Genomic DNA, 19,954 nt, shown 5'->3' with positions numbered 1-19,954 from the left:
TTTGTAGTTTATGGCTCACTTTTAAGGTAAGATGCACATTTTTAACTGTGATGGTAATTAACCATTGGAACAGACCAGCCAGGAATGTAGCAAATTTTCCATCACTTGGGACTTGGATGTCTTCCTGAAACACGATTCCTCCACAAATTGTTGGGCTTGATATAGGAATCCCTGGGTGAAACCTGGGGCCTGTTTTTATGCAGGAAATCAGATTAGCTGATCATAATGGTCCCTTCTGGCTAGAACTGTGCAAATAACTGATTTTTGTTTTATGGTTCACTGGCTGAACTGGAGAAAGAAAAAGGAAAAAAAAAAGCTTCAGGTTGACCCAAAACGAATTTTCAAATTCGGCAGCAACTCTGAAAAAGTTGAAAAAATCTGTTTCGGGTCAAACAATATTTTGTTCAACCTGAAACAATGTTTAAATTTTTTAAATTTTTTTGTTTAGCTTAACTAGTTTAATGGATGCAAAATTTGACACAGGCAATTTTGAATAAAAATAAAAACATTTCACTTTGAAAATGTCAGAACACAATGTTTTGATTTTTATTTTTTATTTTTAAAAATTCAGCTAAATTGACACAATTTCAGGAACTGTTTCAGTTAGCAAAAAAATGTTCAGCTCTACTTTTGACCATAAATCTCTGAATTTACATGGGAGGAAAAGCAAAAGGGGGAATGTTTCATACATCAATACTACATATGGTCTAAATGTGTTTAAAATTATTAATGCATGTTCCGCATACTTCATTTAATCTAGATATTTAATTTTACCAACATCAATGTTATAGAAAATCTTTGATGCAGTTAAAGGCTACTTATTAAGAGTGGTTGGAGGGAAGTAATTAAATCTTATTTAAAATAAGTTGCATATCCGGGATTGATCAGCTTTCTTTTATCACTACTCCAAAAACAGCACTTAAGAAAACTGGTGCTTGGACAGCCTCTGATAAAAGGTGATCTGCAAGTCCCTCATAAATATTCCTCCATCCCTATGAGGGATCATAGAAGCCGTTCTATTCATTTTTATAAGAGTAGGGTGCATAAGTGACTTTCCCAAAGAAACCCAGATAATCAATGGCAGTCTTGGGTATAGAAACGCAAAGCCCTGGCCTCCTAGCCTCTGCTGCAACCACTAGGCAACACTGCCCTTAAATCAGACACACGTGATCTGCTTGAGTAATTTCCCCAGCTTTAGGACATGCTCCTGTTCCCACAAGTCTACACTAACACTCTCAGGGGGCCCAGGCACGAGCTGAGTTATACACCAGTGCAGGAAAGGGTGTTGGGAGAGGAAGGAATGCTGCTGCTGCAAGGGTGCTACCTCCCCGCCTACACAGCTGAGGGAGAAGCATGTGCCTGCATCCCAGCTAAAGCAGGCATGGCAGGAGCAGTAAGGTGCCCTCGGTGCAGGGTTATCAGCGTCAGAGTTTGATTCCTGGCCTGCTCCTGGGGCAGTGCATAGTTGTGCCACCCCCTTCCTTGGGACTTGTGGCTACTCCATGATCTAGCCCATAGACTAGGCTGGACACAGCCTGCACAACCCTCTTTGGCTGTGGCAGAACTTATCTGAGCAAAGACTTAATACTTCCTCCCAATGCCTGCTCTTCCTTCGTTACCAACAAACTGCTCTGAAGCGGAGTGTGCTTAAAAAGGAGTTTTATTGCCAAATCTCAAAGCTCTTTACACGCAGAAGGCAGCATTGCCTTTCCAAGAGCCATGACAGATTTTTAGACACACTCATTCACTGCCATTCACTTTCTTCCTGTTGGAACCATGCAGCTCTGGCAGTCCTCGTACAAATCTGACATTGAGTCACACTCCATCTCGACACGCCTGCAGTGTCTTCAGACACGAGAAAGCAAGCTTAGTGCAGCTGGGGCTCTTGAATGAAGAAAAGCTAGGCACTCATTGGTGGCAGGTAAAATGAAGACTGGAACTGTCCTGCTAGATCAGCATAATGGGTCTTCTACTCTAGACCGCAGCTGGGACAATGGCTAGTACTTGCTGTTTAAGAGGAAAGTGCAACAAACCCAGAAGACAGCTATGGAATGACCTGCCGTCCCCATTAGGCGGAGATTGGCTTATGCCCTGAACAAGAATAACATGTGCGGAAACTTCAGAATTAAATGTTCTAAACAAACCATGAAGCTTTCATTATACATAAAAGCCCAGTCGACCCAAAATTCTAGGTGAGCTATTCGCTGTAGAATGAAACTCTAAACCTATACAAAAGGCTATTTTTCCTTAATTAACACAACATTTTCAGCCATGGAGACACTGGGTGTTAAAAGGAGAGTTCACTTAATTTATCGTTATTTACAAGACATAGTATATAAAGGTAAGTGACGTTAGTGCGTACAGTATTTAGCTCTGGCTTGTAAAAAGGTTTAGCTCTCCCATCTCCTAACAGATTCAGGTGTCTTCTGTTAAGATTCCTATTGGGGTTTCAGTAAAATGTCAGACATTAAAATATTCAGTATGATTAAAAAAATACAGTAAATATAAGCACATCCTGTAGATTCTTGCTGCAATAGATAGGGGTATCTGGGACTCTTCGTGAGCACTGCAGTAGGTAGATATTTAATAGGTGGCACATGGTGATGACAAAATACTTGTAAGAGCGAAAGCATCCATGTATATCAGAGATGAGTCTGAGCTGGATCCAGACCTTCCTCAATGTTCAAGGGTATTCAAATCCAGGGGGTTGGTTTGGCCCTAATAGGGATAAGGGACAGCTTCAGCACTTCTGCATCCAAATGTTGACCATAGCCAGATCATGATTCTGGTCTGGGCGCATCCCTATTACATATACATCTCCATTAGTCATCCATTTTATTCTTTTGTTATGCAATTTTATCTCACGGATGCCTCCTTCTCCCTGAAGGCTGATGTCCCAAGACATTCTGTACACACCAGGTTTGTACAGCTCATGTTCACATCACACAGTGTTCGGTAAACAAAAGTGCACATGCAGAAAAATACGTATTAGAAGCTGGTAGGCACTGACTAGACTAGGTCTGTATTGTTAGCCCTTGTCTTATAAGTACATCTCATAAGAAAACAAGATACCTCAGTTCACATTGACTCTACAGCAGTAAATTATGCAGAACCAGAGTTCATCCTTGGCCTGCATCAAGGGGACTATGCTCTGGACTGCATATATTTGGAAATCTGGTGTCTAAATGCAGGGCTGTTTTGGCACCTGAAACTCAAGCAAATTCTACTATGCAGAAACTGCATGGGTGATTGAATAATGAGAGACTTTCAATACAATTCCTATGACTAGCTTGAGAATGAGGCAGCTTAAACAAGGCTGTTTTAATCACTCGATTTGGAAGTGTCTGGTTGAGTGACTACCCAGCTCTTATCTGGGATGTTCCCATTTTTCCGTTCCTGAAATGCTTCAGGTCAGGGCTGGCTGGACATGGTAAGGAGCACTCATCAGTTCCTCCCTCCTCCTTCCTAATTCAGCTGTAGTTTGAGTTTTACTTTGGGATGTTTGCAGCATGGGGTACCATGGAGCCTTGATGAGCTACCAGAGAAGGAACCTGAGCTAGAGAAGATGTATAGCATGCTCCTGGCTTAGTACTTGGCAGGGGCAGATGACAAAAGCTACTGGGTAGTGTAGATACTTTAGCAATGAGAACTGCTAAATTGAACTCTCTCTTCTGGCTCAGAAATTCTTCCTATTCTGCTGGGCCTTGGCTATTCAACATCCACCTGCATTGCCTGGAGCTCCATAAGATCAGCTAGAAAGATCCAATCCTTCCTCTGCCGCACAGGCCTAGATAAAGCCAAGAGGAGGTGGAGGACCTTTGAATCCCTGGGTCATTGATGTGGTGCCATTGAGAGTGAATATTTTAGGGCAAAACTCCGAAAGCAGGATACAAGGGATGCACCTGCGCCCTGTGATGACCTGATTTGGTTGGGTAAATGAGCATCGCTGAACTTGGACTGGCAGGTAGCTGACCCAATTCACATCCACACGTGTTGTCTGAGGGTGAAAAGGGTGCTTAAACTTTTAATCTTTGTCGTGCAAGACACAGTTTTGTAATCATTTTGTCACCAAGACTATTCCTATTCCATCACATTTCTATCATGAGATGCAACTTCCTTTAACAGGAGGACCAAGAATTGGGGCATTTTGCCATTGTCTTCCATGGGAACCAGATCGGACCCGTGTTTAGTAATTCCTTCTTCGTTTCAGTGTACTGAGTTCAGCTGCCTACCCACCAAGAATTAAACTGCAAAATGCATTTCCCTGTTAAAATGATATGATTAGATGTTCCATCAAAACCAGCTGCCATGACGGACATGTCATCCGTCAACTTCCCAGGACAAGGCTGCTCGACACACAGCAAGGGGAGAGTCTACTTTCAGAACAACCAGCCAACCACTCCCATGAGCCTCCAAACAGCTGGCTGACTATTTATTTCTACAAATACAGGAGACTCTAGTTACCAAGTATTGCTTAAAAATGAACATTACAGGCTGCTTCAGCCAGGAGCAGGTATTTCAAACGTAGCAGCGCTGTCCAGGAGAATGAGCATAGAGTTAGGGGAAGGATTGCTAAATTCTATCCCTGGCTCTGAAATGAACTCCTTCTGTGGGTAAATCACTTCACATCCCTGCCTGTTTCCCCACAGGAAAAATAATACTTGCTTGGCAATGGTAGTCTGAGGCTTAATGGATACTTGTACAGTGCTTAGAACACGGAAGGATTGTTGTGTTGAAGTCTGGTCTAGACCTGAAACCAATTACTTACCATCACCAGTTTGCCAGTTTTGTGCAGATTTCTAAGTCAATTTTTGAACTGCCGATGTGTTTAATGAGTATCTATGGAAACTGTTAACCATTTATTCCAGAATATGATTGGGCCAGGCAGTCAAAATCTGTCAGCAAGTGAACAAACTGAGCAAAGTTTATGGATGTTTGCAGCCAGATTCCCAGTAGAATGATTTCATTGGCAAAACTCTCTGGGTGCCAGTGCAAATGGGGTAATTCATAGACTCATAGACTTAAGGTCAGAAGGGACCATTATGATCATCTAGTCTGACCTTCCATTTTCTGAATTTTCTGCTAGAGTATCCATGCCCTCCTTTGAAAAACTGACCTTTTAGTCTGATTACCAGTGTTGTGGGGGTGGGTATTTTTTTAGGGCCTAATCCAAATCCCACTGGTTTTCCTCCTCTGACATCAATGAGCTTTGGATCAAGACCTTAAAGAATATTCACATTTTTCCAACTGATGTTCAGTGTCCTCTAACTTCCTATTGTGATCAGGGTTGGGAATATGGCATAAAGATAGAACAAAAAGAAAATTATAACTGAAATGCCCTGCTCTGAATGCACAGGGTGTGCATAGCAAAACACAACCTTATTTAACACTGGCCAAGCAATGGTATAAGTTGTAAATAGCAAATTTTTAGCTTGATTTGTAAGAAAGAAGTGTCTTCTTAGGGAGCACTTCTCCTATAAAGAGTTACTAGATCCTTCGGCTTTTCTTTTTGTTTCTGTTTCTCTGTCGGTTCCTTATTCAGTTCTCCGAACCCTTTAATTTCTTGTAAGACTTGTGTTGCTTGGCGAAGTTGTTCTACTGCCTCGTTGAGTAATATCTCTGCATTTACTGGGGGTCCATTCCCCTCCTGTGCTTGTTCTAACTCTTGGCATAAAACCTTTTGCAGAAGTTTTTCTGTCTTTTCCCTTTCGCGAGCCACTTTCTCCTCCATTTTAGCCAGGCAGGATTGGGGCTCCCTGCGGAAGCCTGGACCCAGAAGTTCTTTTTCTGCGTTCTTTGATTCATTCAGTAGCTCTCCTAGAGATGCACAGCGAGTTCTGAGAGGCAAGGGATTTGCTACGGACTGTGGTAAAAGTGTTTTCTCTTTATTAGGAACCTCTGTACTTTCCTGCTTTGCTTCGGTATCTAAGGAAGTCTTTATTTGTTCCTGTATTGTTTGTGGCTCCTCTTTCTCAGCAGCAGCTCTCTCACTTCCTCCTTCAAGCTCTACTTTTTGGGGAGTGGATTCTGTCACTTCCCCGTCTTCCATTCCATCCCTGGGGGGGCTGGAATCATGGGGCTCCTTGCCTTCTGAACTCTTTGCCTCTAAACTGCTCGGGGTGGCATCCATACTTGCTGTCAATTTTTCTGATAAAATCTTAGGAGGAAGTGGAGGTTTCACGGTAGCTGTTGTGACCACCTCTGTGAGGTTTTCTTTACTGCCACCCTTGGATGGTTCCACACCATCTGTGCTTTGAAGGTGAGGGGCTGGTTCATCCCAACTGACCCCTTTCAGCTTGTCCGATAAGATTTTAGGAGGAGGAATTGGAGGCTTTGCTGTGCTGCTGTCGCTGACCTCCATGAGATTCTCTTCATTGGCCCCTGCTGAGGCTTTGGGTTCTTCACCCTCTTCACCTTGACTGACTGAACCCACGTCCTTGTTGTTTAGATCATCCTTTGACGGTGTACTCTCCTTCAACTTCTTAGCTGGAGGCAACAGAGGCTTTTTAAGCTCTTGATCGGCAACACTGTTATCCGCACTCGGCTCCTCTGACACGACACTGGGCTTTGTAGGAGGCATAGGTGGCTTTGGAGTTTCCTTTGGAGGAGGGACGTTCTCATTATCGCTCACAGTCAAGGTGAAGTCTGGACGGCCATTATCCACTATATCCAGATCCAGCCTCAAGATTCCATCCGATGTAGACTTGGCAACCTGAGAAATGTAATATGAGAGAGCTTTATTTAGACTGTGTCCTGTTATGAATCCCCTGAACTATCCTGTACTCCAAACCAGTCTTAACAAACCATTTAAGTCAAAGAAGTGAATGTGGGGTGACAGGGCTGGTGTACACTCCTGTGCTACATCAGCGCAGCAGTAGAGTGTCGGGTGAAGACGCGCTATGCTGACGAGAGAGCGCTCTCCCATCAGTATATTTACTCCATCTCTGTGAGAGGCAGAAGCTATGTCAGCAGGAGAGTGTCTCCCGCTGGCACGGTGTAGTGTGGACACTGTGTTAATTCAGTGTAACTTATGTTGCACGGGGGGAGATGGCTTTTTCACACCCCTGAGCGATGAAACTTACATCAGCTTAAGTGGCAGTGTAGACAAGCCCCGAGTCCAGCATCTGACTACAAATCTTTTGTCTCACAAGGAGGACAATACAGACTAACCTGTACACCTCAGCACAGCTTACACGTGTGAGACTGAGTGATGCCTCTGTTTCTGCTCTCCTTTACGCCCGCACTTCTTACTGAATGTAACACCCTGTGTGTCACATTACACCAGCACCTGCTTCAGTGCATGCATACTTACTGCTGAGCTATTTTGTCTTCAGTAGTGGACCGACAGTCAGGAGAGTATCAAAGCCAATAACCACAAGAGGTCAAGAATTCGTCCAAAGCAGTTGTACAAAAATCCTTTTTCCTTTCTAAGTTAAACACTGAGCTATGCCATTCTGATGTGAACAATTTCTAAGTTACAAATATTTGCATGGACAGGTGCACTGTCTGAACTGATAAATGCAAAGAATTTCCCAGAGAGACAAAGTGAGTGAGGTAATATCTTTTACTGGACCAACTTCTGTTGGGGGGAGAGAGAGAGAGAGAGAGAGACAAACTTTTGAGCTACGCAGAGCTCTTCCATGTAAATAGTCTTAATATAGGGTGTTAGCGGGCCACTTCACCTTGAATTACATGCTAAACTATCTGCTCTTCCTTTCATTTAGCTATGAGACTCCGAGTACCTTTCCCAGACCTGAGGAAGAGCTCTGTGTAGCTCGAATGCTTGTCTCTCTCACAAACAGAAGTTGGTCCAATAAAAATTACCTCCCTCGCCGTCTTTCTAATATCCTGGGACCGAGATGGCTACCACACTGCAGACAACCCAGAGCAACGGAGGCAGATCATCTGGTTCTATCCCAAGAGTCGGCAACCTCTGGCACGCAGCTCGCCGAGGTAAGCACCCTGGCGGTCCTGGCCAATTTGTTTACCCGCCGCGTTGGCAGGTTTGGCCAATCGTGGCTCCCACTGGCCGCGGTTTGCTGCTCCAGGCCAATAGGGGCTGTGGTAAGCGGCGCCAGCCGAGGGATGTGCTGGCTCCCTTTCCTGTCACCCCCATTGACCTGGGACGGCGAACTGCAGCCAGTGGGAGCCGCGATTGGCCGAACCTGTGGACACGGCAGGTAAACAAACTGGCCCAGCTCGCCAGAGTGCCAGAGGTTGCCGACCCCTGTTCTATTCCCTTGTTGAAGTAGCTTAGAATATTTTATCCCCTTGCTACCCAAGTCATCCCCCCATAAGTGTGTTTCCCAGAATTTCTATTGCTGCTCTCCTTACATAACTTGTTGCATTTCTTTTAGCTTGATAAAATGTACAGGTCTGTTAGTTCACATATCAAATCCTTCAGTCCAGGGCGCTGATGTAACGTCATTTTCATCTAGCTGCTTCCTCTCGCCTCCTGACATCATCTGCCTCAGCTGGGTTGGGCCTCAGCCAGCTAGTCCTTCATGTCACAAGCTCCAGGCAAATTGCTCAACCATAGCGGCTGGATCAGAAGGGATGGCCATGCAGAGCTGCATTATCTCTATACAAAGCCTGAACTACTTAAGTCTCCTATCAACCCCCGAGGGAGAAATGATGAGAGAGAGTCCCTGTGTGAGGGAGCCCTGGGGACAGACAATGCCCAAATACATCTAAGCTTAGACTCCCTCCAGAACAGGGAAGCTGGCTACAGTCTTCCTCCCACTTGAGCCCTTTCAAGAGACCTCTACACCTGGGTGAAGTTCACCCGTGTTGCCAGAGCCTCTCTTCTCAATATGTGCCCCCGGCTCCTGTGAGACGCTAGCCCAGAGTGTCTCCCTTCAGGATTGCGTGACCAGCAATTAAAATTTCCAGTTAACCCCCTTCCCATACGTTTTTTCTGTGTTAATTACTACAGTATTCAAGTCCCTGCAACTGTCTGGTCACCCTCTTTATTGTGTCCTTTCCATAAGGTGACAGGAACTGAACACGGCCTTCAAGATAAAGTGTTACTGTTTCATGGTGGAGAACTGAGTTGTGTCCCCTTCCCCTGGGTCTGCTGCCCAAGACTCTCCTATTGCTGTTCAGCAGAGCTGGAGCATACAGGCCTTCACCCCGCACTAAGTCCCGGTCCTGCTCAGTGTCTTGCCATACGTGACTTCTCAGAGTAAATGACTGTCTTCAGACTTCTGGTTCAGACTCATTACCTTACATTTCTCGCGAGTGAAATGCGTAATTGCCGGCCCATTCACTAGGGATGTTTATTGCTCTCCTCCGCCTTACCAGCACTGTAGTGTGCATTTTCTCTTCTACGCAGCATCTGTATAATCGCCCCCAATACTAATCTTTGTGGCATGTCATACCCAGGGCCTCCATCCAAAATAACGTCCACTTATATGTACCGTCTGTCTCCAGTGTCCACAGAAGGCCTTTATTACCCTATAAATGGCAAACTGTCCCCTTCAAGGTGAGGGCACTTGCAATAACAGAGCTGAGATTTCAGGCCCAGTTTACAAGGCATACGGGGACTAACATCAGTGGATAAAATTTCAGGAGAGCATTTGTGCCTCTGAGATCTTTTTGAGGGGAAGGGAGGGAATGTCTGGTTCTCCAGTGATTATTCTGTGCATTTCTCTAAAGAAAGATTGTCTTGTGGATGTTGCAGGATTTTTGTGTGCTAGATTAAAAAGTTTTGAAGCATTTCATCTGCACTAAGATCACTTGAGTGTTGCACAGAAGGTGAGAGTCAGCAAGCTGTGACGCTTGCAGAAAGAGGTTTAGCCTTAAACCCATTCATTAGTTTAATCCTCTTCTAAAGTATCACTACTTCTTCAGTGTAGAAACTCCCTCAGAAATAGGAATCTAACATTTATTAGCCATGTGTGTGTCTTTGTTTTAAATATTAGCTACAGAAAAGCTACTGAGAACTGAAAATAGGCTGCTCTATAAAACTTTAAGAAAAAAGAGTTATAACCCATTCTCAGTGCTTCCGTTTTTTTTTTTAAATTAAGCAGTAATGGCCTGTGCCAAACAAAGAAACAGCTCATGAACTACAGAAAGGCTCACAAAATATATCACAACATATTGCAGCAGCTACCAATCTGAAGGATGCAAAAATCTTAAACAGCTGCGGTCCACCATCCCACAGATTAATAACTTCCTTTCCCTTATTCCAATTACCAGCTAGTTTTACCTGTAAGGGATCAGACAGAAGCTTGTGTTTTGCATGTAATCAGCATGAACGATACACCCAGAAATAGTTCTCACTGATTCCGGCTTGGGACTTTTACCAGATGGAGATTGCATACAGGTGATTTCACTGTGCTGCAGCATGCAACTCCGGGGTGCATTCTTACCTCTTTCAGATGAATTCTGGTGGGTGGCCTGCGCCCATGACTCACTTTCACTCTGTCTCGAGTCACATGTTCCAGGGAAAGGCTCTGATCTACCTTCACCTTTAAATGGGGGAAGAAAAGGAGAACATCACGGAGTTATCAATGCATGCCTAAAGCCATCTCATTGAGAAGGTATGAGAATGTCTTTTCCTGCCGTTTCTGGTAAGAGTGCGTTTGTAGCCAGGATGGCTTTTGAATATGACACCATTACAATCAGGTCCCAGACTTCTAGGCTTATTGAAACCAAACCTTTAACATTTATTTTCTGTGTTGTTTTTATTGCTCACCAGTATCATTATATTACCTTAAAACCTGCACTGCCTTTCAGAAGCATTTACAATATAGCTCAATGCTGCACTCTTATTTATAGCCGTTAGGTGACCAGATAGCAAGTGTGAAAAATCAGGATGGGGGTAGGAGGTAATAGAAGCCTATATAAGAAAAAGGCCCAAATATTGGGACTGTCTCTATATAATCAGGACATCTGGTCACCCTATTAGCCGTATGTATCAGATGCTTGAGCACTGATTTGCCAAAAGCTTTTCTTTTAGCTGGAAAGTTACGCAACTCTTTCTTGGGTGAATGTCTGTAGAACAGGCTCCTTCACCCTCTTATCCCCTGTGGAACATATGCAGACAATCTGCAGGGTTTGTTCCTGCAAAGCTAAAAGGTGAGGGAAGACTTAAATGCCATCCTCCATTCCTTACCGTGGGCTGCCAGCAATGTGAACTTGCACATCCACAAAACTGTGCTCAACATGGCCACAACATTTATTTAGTATTTTCAAAGCAAACCCAGCTGTGGTCTTCTAGAGCCGCACTCGGAACCTTAGCAGAGGCCCTTGGAATGCAGTGCTAGCTTCAGATTCTCCACTTGGTTTGCAACATGCACATTCATGATGGCTCTGTGTCAGAGTGGAACTGACTTCATCTGCAAGATACGTCGCTAGTTCTGCAACCCCACAGGTGAAACTGAGAGCGTCTGACTTGGCCCATCCAACTTTCTGAGGTTTGCCAATCCCTAGGTACCTACAGGGCAGGAAAAGGAGGGCACTAGAGACTTCTGTTGTCCTGCACTCCGGCTGGGCTTGGAACGTGACAAGGAGATGTAGTAAAACTAATCTTAGAGGTGAAGGCACGTTAATAATCCTGACCTGACTGTGAACTGTATCAGCAGGTCTTGTTAACAGACCTTTCTTTGTACAGCTTTAATGATCTCAGGAGCTGAACAGAAGATGTGAGCAGTGACCTGGATTAATTGCAACAGTGGCTGAATTAACACGTTCACTTACTGGAATCAGATTTAAAATTCATTGCCTCACACATGGAAAATGAGAGCCAATGCTAAGTCCTTTTAATATTCTGGCTCTGTGCCTACCACTCTTGACTCCCCTGCCCCTCCACCTTCCTAGTGAAGGGGGCATGCTGAGGTGTTGCTACAGCATACTGCACTCTAGTGATCCCAGCTGGCATAATGGTCCTAAGCTGATATAGTTCAGAGTGTCTCTGAGGTTGCTCTAAACTTCACTGGGGCCGGTGACTCATAGAGTTGACCTCAGGAATGGGGAGCCACCCCCAGCTGCACCCAGTGCTTACTGGTCACGGCCAGGGAGTCAGTCCTCAGTGTGTGAAGGCACAGGGGGCAGCACCAACAGGGGCTTTTGAAATGCCAATTGATTGCATGCATCTCTTTCCAGTTACCTGTCTCAGCTCACCAGAGAGAAGAGAGTTCTCTGGAGTAGAAAGATTGACCAGGCCTATGGGGTCAATTTTTTGGGAGGGTTAAAAACAAAATGGGTCAACTCCTCAGCTGGTGTGAATCAGTGTAGCCCCATTGACTTCAGTGGAGCGCAGCTGACTTGTGCCAGCGGAGGATTGGGCCTGCTGTTTTTCAACAGGGCATGTGCACACAGATGTTGAAGCAGTTAGCATGTAGCACTTCACCCCTGCAAGTCTTGTGCCTGGGGGCAATCCTGAGCTCACTTTTTCGATACTCTGTGCAAGGGAGTGCGGAGTTCATCGCACGTCATCATCACCGGGGGAGAGAGAGAGAACTCCACTTTGGAAAGAGAACGCAGCACCACCGCCGGTCTCCCCCAGCAACCAGGGAGACAGAGGCAGGTTGCTAGAGCAAGGACTGCCCAGAATTACGCTACATTACATCACCTCTACTGCTCATCGGTAACATGAGAGCAAGCTTGAATGCTGAGTTTTCTGCTTTCAGATTTATAATGTAGCCCTAGCTTGTCTGCTGCTCCCAGCTGGTCCAGTTACTTACAAATGCTGCTTTTAATTTGGAATGATGAACGAGCAATGCCTGGCCTAAAAAACATCTAACACCGAATGTGATTTGGCGATACCAGCAGGTTGCTTCCCTGGGCCACCTCCAGTTACTGCGAGTTTCCTCCCATGAATAAAAATAGAGAGTCTGGATCTTTTAAGTGTAAATGTTTTCTTAGCAAAATGGCGCAGTGTAACTGGAATCTGATTCTCCACTCCTTACTCCAACTTCCCATTGACTTCACTGCCTGAATAAGAGGCCTAGGATTGAGCCCGACGAGTATGCATTCTGCAACGCCATGTCTGTAGTGCATGCTTGATGAAGGCATGTGGTGGTTTTTTATCCCTTGCCTTTCTCTCAAAGATTTTTACACAACACTCTAGTTTCCACTTCCGTAAAGCCTGGCCTGTTATTCACTAATCAGATCTTCCTGGTTTCTTAGTCTCCAAGTTCTCCCTACTCATTTCTTCATGGTGGCTTCATTCCCTTTGTGGTGGCTTCTCCTTAGCTTACTGGAGTTTATGCACTTCCTACTACTGCATAGTAGATACTGCCCTTCCTGGTAAGGGGTTGAGGTTAGCTCCATGTCAAATCCTACGCTGTGTGGTTTTAGTCCTTCCTTTGCCTGAATGTCTAGATTTGGGGGGCGTTTCAGAGTCATGTGTGGGGAGAGGCAGCTTCTTTGCAACCTCTCTGGCACAGCCTCAGCCAGCTCTTGGTGACGTGTTGCCAAATGGTAGCGCTAACGGCGTGTGTAGTAACTTTCCACTCGACGTCTCTCCAGGCAGCGTGTAAAGCTGGTGGACTCTGTGTCAGATTACAGGCATGGCCAGATCTACAGGTGCAGTAACCAGGCTGTGTGCTGCAGAGAGCCACGGGGCTGAGAGGAAGGAAAGACCTTCCACGGGGCAGAGCATCTGCTTGGCAAATTCCGAGCTGCGGCAGCTCCAGTGCCCAAGTTCCTTCCACAGGGATAGACAGAGATTCCAGTGGATTAACTTAGAGCCTGATCCAAAGCCCTCTGGAGCCGTCAGAACATCTCCCACTGACTTCAATGGGCTCTGGACCAGGCTCTTAGTTGCTTTTGCAGCTCAGGCCAACCCCACTGTGTCAGCAATTTCCTCTATTCCCCCTTTTTGTTCTCCTGGAGAGTCCCAACATTACAGTGGAAGCAGGGGGCAAATGACGTGTATGGGAAATGTCCAGCTTAGTGGGTGGTGGATGCTATACATGTTATCCCAGAGAGGCTTCTATAAAATGCTGCCGAAACGTACACGTTCCGCATTTACAGGTATGTTGTTAGAGAGGAAAAGACAAAGCATTGTTATCCCACTCCAAGGAGCAAATACTGGGGGAGTCTAGAGAGACTCTAACTTGAGGTCACCCCCACTCACCTACATCTTCCAGGCCCCTCCGCATGTACGTGATGCCAAATCAGAATTTAACAACATAACATGCCCCTATCACTCTCCACACACTGCTCTTCTGAATTTGGCTCACTGAGTCTTACGTCATCTGTGTAACACACATACTACAGGGCCAGAAGAGAGGAGAAAAGCAACTAGCTGCAGGACATGAGAAGGTGTGAACCAGCTGCTACTTTAACTTCTTACATGTTCTGGCTCTGAAATTCAAGCAGCCGTGACTAAGCTTTGCATGGTGTAACTCAGCGTAAGGGAGCGTAACTCACTTCTCCTCACTCCACCTCTGAATCTGGCCACAAGAGTTTTTTCTTTTTTGCTCTAACCTTTGTTGTTGCTTAGTATTCAGGAGGCTCAAGCAAAGGAAGGAAGGGGGAGGAAGACTAATGTGACGCCTGGCCACAAGCTCAGGCATGTAGCTATAATCTGAACCTGCTAACAGCAGTTTTGGACTCCAGGTGCACAATCTAGACCATGAACCTAGGGGGTGCAGGAGGTGGGGGGTTCAGCGCCCCTCTACACGGTAGTGAATGAGGGCTGACATACGCATACAGCTTGAAACCTATTTATCTTACCTCATCAAGTATTTTATTTTTGGCTCTGCTGATCCCTTCATTCAGGGCTTTCATCCATGATTCTTTCTCTTCTGCATTCTGACCCTGAAATTTGATATCATGGACCTGCAAGATGAGAGAGGTTTTCATCTTAACGTTACTTGCCAAGGACAGAGAAGTAGCCTATACATCATTAGTGTGTTAAACTCGATATCCAGCTGAGCCTGTGTTTAAACTAGACATTCCTTTGCACTTTGTCAATGACTTCACTCCGCAGCCGCAATCAACAAAGCTTTGTTATGCTGGACGGTTTGTTGCTATAGTTTTTATTTTTGCAACTAGCAATTAAATTAATAAAGCGAGTGACAGTTTCTCCCTCCTGCAAAGAGTGATGAAATGTTCCTGGAGCAACAGATGGCTGTTTACTTAGGGAATGGATGGACTGTGTGTAGGGGACTTGCCCGAATGAGCAACTCATGCTCATGTTGTGGTGTTAGGTTCAATAAGATGCCGTATATCCAACTTCCCCCATGCACTGCAGGCAGAGATCAACGTGAAATCTGTGAGGAACAAACTGTTTCCTCTTGCGCAGTGGTGCTGCATAGGGGCAGGATTCTAGGACTCTGCACCAGGGTATGCACAGCTTGGCTCTGCAGAGCACACATAGGCTTGCAGGGCAGTGGGGAATGCTCACCTGAGTCACAGGATGCGAGGATTCAGAAGGATAAACTGGCAAAGCAACATGGATTCACCTGCCATAAAATCTCAACATTCCACCCTGACAGAGCAGGGACTCAGCAGCTCTGAGACTGTAGTACCAGATACAGATAGAATCTACTGCTATAGCCGGACAGAGGCTGTGCTGAAGCCTGGAGAGCAGGAGATCCCCAGCACAGAACCCATTCCTTCGGACTGTGCAGGGAGTCCAGGGACTCCCATGATGCAACTGTTCTGCTCACCAGCCCCTGAGCCTATGGTGCATCATGCGAGATGTAGTTTGACCCAGGAGCCCAGTCTATAGAGCAGAATGACAAAGCACATAAACTACAACTTCCATGCTGCACCATGGCAGTATTTAAATATTTCAATTTTTGATTTTTCATGGAGAGGTCAAACTTTTCCATGGAAAATTTCAATGACAACTTTTTTTTTTTTATTTTAATCAAAATTTTCTGCACTGGGAGAGCCAATTTCCCAACCAGCTAGGATTTCCTGGTGTTCTGCCTGGATAAACCCCAGGCAGCATTCCCTGAAGGAAATTTTAGGTGGGATGTAATCTCTCTAGTGCAGGGGTAGGCAACTTGCGGCACGCGAGCTGAATTTCAGTGGCACTCACACTGCTCGGGTCCTGGCCAATGCTCTGCATTTTAATTTAAGTTTAAATGAAGCTTTTTAAACATTTAAAAAACCTTATTTACTTTACATACAACAATAGTTTAGTTATATATTATAGACTTGTAGAAAGAGACCTTTTAAAAACATTAAAATGTATTACTGGCACGCGAAACCCTAAATTAGAGTGAATAAATGAAGACTCGGCACATCACTTCTGAAAGGATGCTGACCCTTGCTCTAGTGAATGAATAAACAATGGACTTCCAAGAGTCTAGGATGACCAGATAGCAAGTGTGGAAAATTGGGATGGGGGAGGGGTAATAGGAACCTATATAAGAAAAAGCCCCCAAAATTGGGACTGTCCCTATAAAATCAGGACATCTGGTAACCCTACAAGAGTCTGAACTCTGTGCTTAACTGGATGGTCTCCTGATAAATGTCCATGCCAGAAAGTTCAGTGTTTTGTGATCACTGCATGATAAATATCTCTTTTCTACTTATCTCTAACCTGACTGAGACAATCCTTGGCAATAGGTACAAGCGAATGGTGTGGAAATTCTCCCAAGGCCTGTTCTGAAACAGTGCATTTGTTCAAAAGAATGTCCTTGGCCATTGGCAAATGTAACATCCTATTGTGCATCCAGACATTGGAATGTAACTAAAATGATGACAGTTATCCATTTCTGGGGGAATTACTCAAGTTTCTCAGTTGGGCAGCAATGAAATGACCTAATGGATATTCTCTATCACTGGCTTTTACTTCTATTAGGAGCAATGGAGTGAAATTAAGAAAGGAAAAATGTAGGCTGCATACCTGGAAAAGCTTCTGGACAGGGATCCATTAGCTAATGAAATAAGTTTCCTCAAGCATACAGAGAGGGAAACTGAGGCAGAGAGGTTAATTGACTTTGTCTAACACAGCAGAGCTGGGAACAGAACGTAGGTGCCCTGACCTCAATCCCCCTGTTTCAAAGCCCGGGGGTGCAAGGAAAGGTTAGCAGAATTTTAACAAGGGCAAACCTTAGCCTCATTCTTGGAAATGGCTGAACTGTTTTGGCCAAAATTTTCCAGAAAAATTCTGCCTAAAGCAGACACTGGCCTGGGAAGTTTGAGCCCAAACAGTTGAAGTTTGGCCAAATTATAAGCGACTGAAAATGGGGTCTTATAATGGGAAGAAGTGTCAGGCATCTTTAACAGGCAGGGCTACCGACTCCACCTATAATTATAGAGGCACCTACAAGGGGTTTGATATTCTGAGCACCCACCACTTGCACAGATGTTAACCAGAGGGATGGGTTCTCTGAAAACCAGGTCCCTTTTATTTAGGTGCCAATCAGCAGGCAACCTCTGTCTAAGCAGATCACCAGGGCCGAAATGTTCAACGTCACAGGAAGGCTGACAGGCTTAGAAGCCAGGCCTCCACCTTCCCTCTTCTGAGCGTTAACCACTCGGTTATCTTCCTTTCTCTCTGCAGCTGCCCTTCATTAGGAGGGATGGGATGTCGCTGGCCTTGGTTTCTAATTCGCCTCAGTCCCACGCAAATCATCACTTTAAATGTCTTTAAATCATTAACCAAGGCCATGAAGGTGACTATAACAGGACAGGAGACCCTTAACTTCAGCTTAGCAAAAAGGGAATTAATCCTTCCTAGAATGTCCTGCTTCCTACATAAGAACCAGTGGAAAAAGAGGGAAGATGAGGCGGAGATGCTCCCAAATAGCTTGATTAAGAGGTAAGGGCCTCAGCTTTATACAAACCACCCCCTGTCCAGGAGGCCCAGAGGTCACGCTAACCAGGGAACCTAAGGGAGAGAGCAAGTCTCCAAAACGCTGTGCCAGGGTGGGTTTGTTCTAGCTCAAAAAGGGCCTGGTTTTTGTGTGTGCTTAAAACCCTCTTTGTTTGGAAACAGTTTTGCTCTTAAGCAATTAGAGAAGATTTCCTTGTGCACAGCTCAGCTGTTGGGCCGCCTAGCAAAGACCTGGCAGCTTACACCGGGAGTACAGAGACTCTGGACACGTTGTTCAAGGGAAGGATCCCCTGATTTCAAGCTTCTTCCTCTGTGTGCCTCATTTCTGGCTCCCTGACAAAGCCCCTGGGTCTCTGAGAGTGGAGCGTGAGGAAGTGTTGGTGTCAGTCTGTGATTGTGTGGCAGGGCTGAGCGAAGGCTCTGGGGACGGTTCATCGTTAAGGAGAAGCTGAGGTGTCCCTCTGGCATGTAACTGTGTTCTCTCCCCAGCTCTGCCAGAGACTGGCTGTGTAACCTGGGACAAGTCGTGCTCTGAGCTAAGTGTCCCCCGATCTGTAAAATGGGGATTGTGTGGCAGACCCAGCTTTGTGCTCCTGCGCGTAGCACACTGGACTAGGAGCCAGACACGGTTCTGCCATCGACCTGTTCAGGGGACTCCTGTGACCTGTTATGTAGGAGGGCAGATTAGATGATCACAATAGTCCCTTTTGGTCTTAAAACGCATGTATTCACAGGGGGATTAAGGCTAAATTCGTTAACTGGTGACCAGAGACCAGCACGCCCAAGGGTCTTTGTCCCACTTGAGCCCTGTTCTGGGGAGCTGAGTGATGTCTGGGCCTTGGACTGACCCTTTGCACACAGTGAATTTCACCCTAATATCTGTAAAGCATTTTGAGATCCTTGCATAAAAGTAGCAAGTATTTAAAAATACTTGCAATAATTCTGCCCACCCCAAAATGCCATTAATCCTCGCTACCAGCACATTTGGGGTGCACAGGTGATACTGTGCACGTCCTTTGGTCTTTTCTTCACCTCATAGGCTTTCTTGTGGAATTCTGAGGGCAGAATTTTAGCCACTTTTACTAGCCTTCCATCCACTCCGTAAGTCTTGATACATGGAACAACCTTGTACTTAATGTGTGTTACTTAATGCAAACAGACATGTGGAGGGAACTAACTATTTCCCCATTAGAAAATGGCGATATCACCGTTACCTTACACCTGAAGGTTATTTATTGGCTGAACAGGCACAGTGCTGTGTAGGTGTTAAGTATTTTCACAGGCAATGTGGGCTTAATGGACCCTGCACAAGTAAAATCCCTCCCCTCTATCCCCTTATGCTGAAGATGGTCACCACTTTCGGGATCTGACCCTAAGCATTCTCTGCACAGGAAAGCAGAGTTCCAGACAACTCTGTTTTCAATCGGTGAAGTTAAAGGCTGACTATTACAGGTAGAGAGAAGAGGATGGGCTGCCTGGGGCATCTTTTCTTAATGAAAATCCTTGCTCAGAACACCCTCACTGTGGCTCTGCAGAGTCTTGGGTCTAAGCTATGTTGTACTGTCAAGGACGTAGCCTTGACTGAGGGAGAAACGTGCTGCTGATGGACTTAAAGAGAAGCTGCAGCCAACCATTTTTGATGTGGAGAATCACTCTGCAAAGCATGTTTTGTGAAAGTAGAGTAAGAGGAGATACAAGAGTGATCCTGGAAGATTTAGACCCAAATCTGATCTCCCACCCACTCCATAAGGGTCTATAAACTAGTCTTGCTCATGTTACCATAGACTTTAAAGTGGAACCTAGGAACAGTACACAGAGTTGCTTCTCTTTGTATGTTTTCTGGTATAGATATTCCCAATCTGAATACTAAAGAAGCACAGGAGAGACACTGAGCAGACACAGCCCATCCATGAGTAGGTTTATAATGGCAGATATGTAGCAAATGGCCTGACCTCCTGCTCAAAACGGTCAAAGGTAGAAAAATTCAGCAGCCCAAACGTACAGCCAAAGGACAATGAGCTGGATGATAAATCTGCTCTCCCGTTCCCTAAGCCAGCTGAGAGTGGGTCATGACATAAACAAAGTCCTGGTGTTCTAGTAAAAGCCGTTATGGTTAAATCTGATGCAATAGTGACCACTGCAAGCAATGAATAGGGCTATGCAATTTACTATAACTGAACTCGGAGGAGGGCCCAGGCCAGCCTG

General features: G+C 45.3%; 1 protein-coding gene across 2 annotated transcripts in view; it reads right to left on the bottom strand.

Moving 5' to 3' along the window:
* Positions 1–522: 522 nt before the first annotated feature.
* Positions 523–19,954, bottom strand: part of PLEKHO2 (pleckstrin homology domain containing O2) — a 45,772-nt gene continuing 26,340 nt past the window's right edge. For both annotated transcript variants that reach the window (XM_050967486.1, XM_050967487.1), the window contains 3 exons: positions 14,689–14,793; positions 10,374–10,472; positions 523–6,712 (listed from right to left, as the gene is read on the bottom strand). In XM_050967486.1, the coding sequence (XP_050823443.1) occupies positions 5,459–6,712; positions 10,374–10,472; positions 14,689–14,793 (1,458 nt within the window). In that variant the 3' untranslated portion in view covers positions 523–5,458. The remainder of the gene's footprint in view (positions 6,713–10,373; positions 10,473–14,688; positions 14,794–19,954) is intronic.

The sequence above is a fragment of the Gopherus flavomarginatus genome, chromosome 9 (genome assembly GCF_025201925.1).
Source record: "Gopherus flavomarginatus isolate rGopFla2 chromosome 9, rGopFla2.mat.asm, whole genome shotgun sequence".
Lineage (NCBI taxonomy): Eukaryota > Metazoa > Chordata > Testudines > Testudinidae > Gopherus > Gopherus flavomarginatus.
This window is presented reverse-complemented; position numbering and strand designations above follow the sequence as displayed.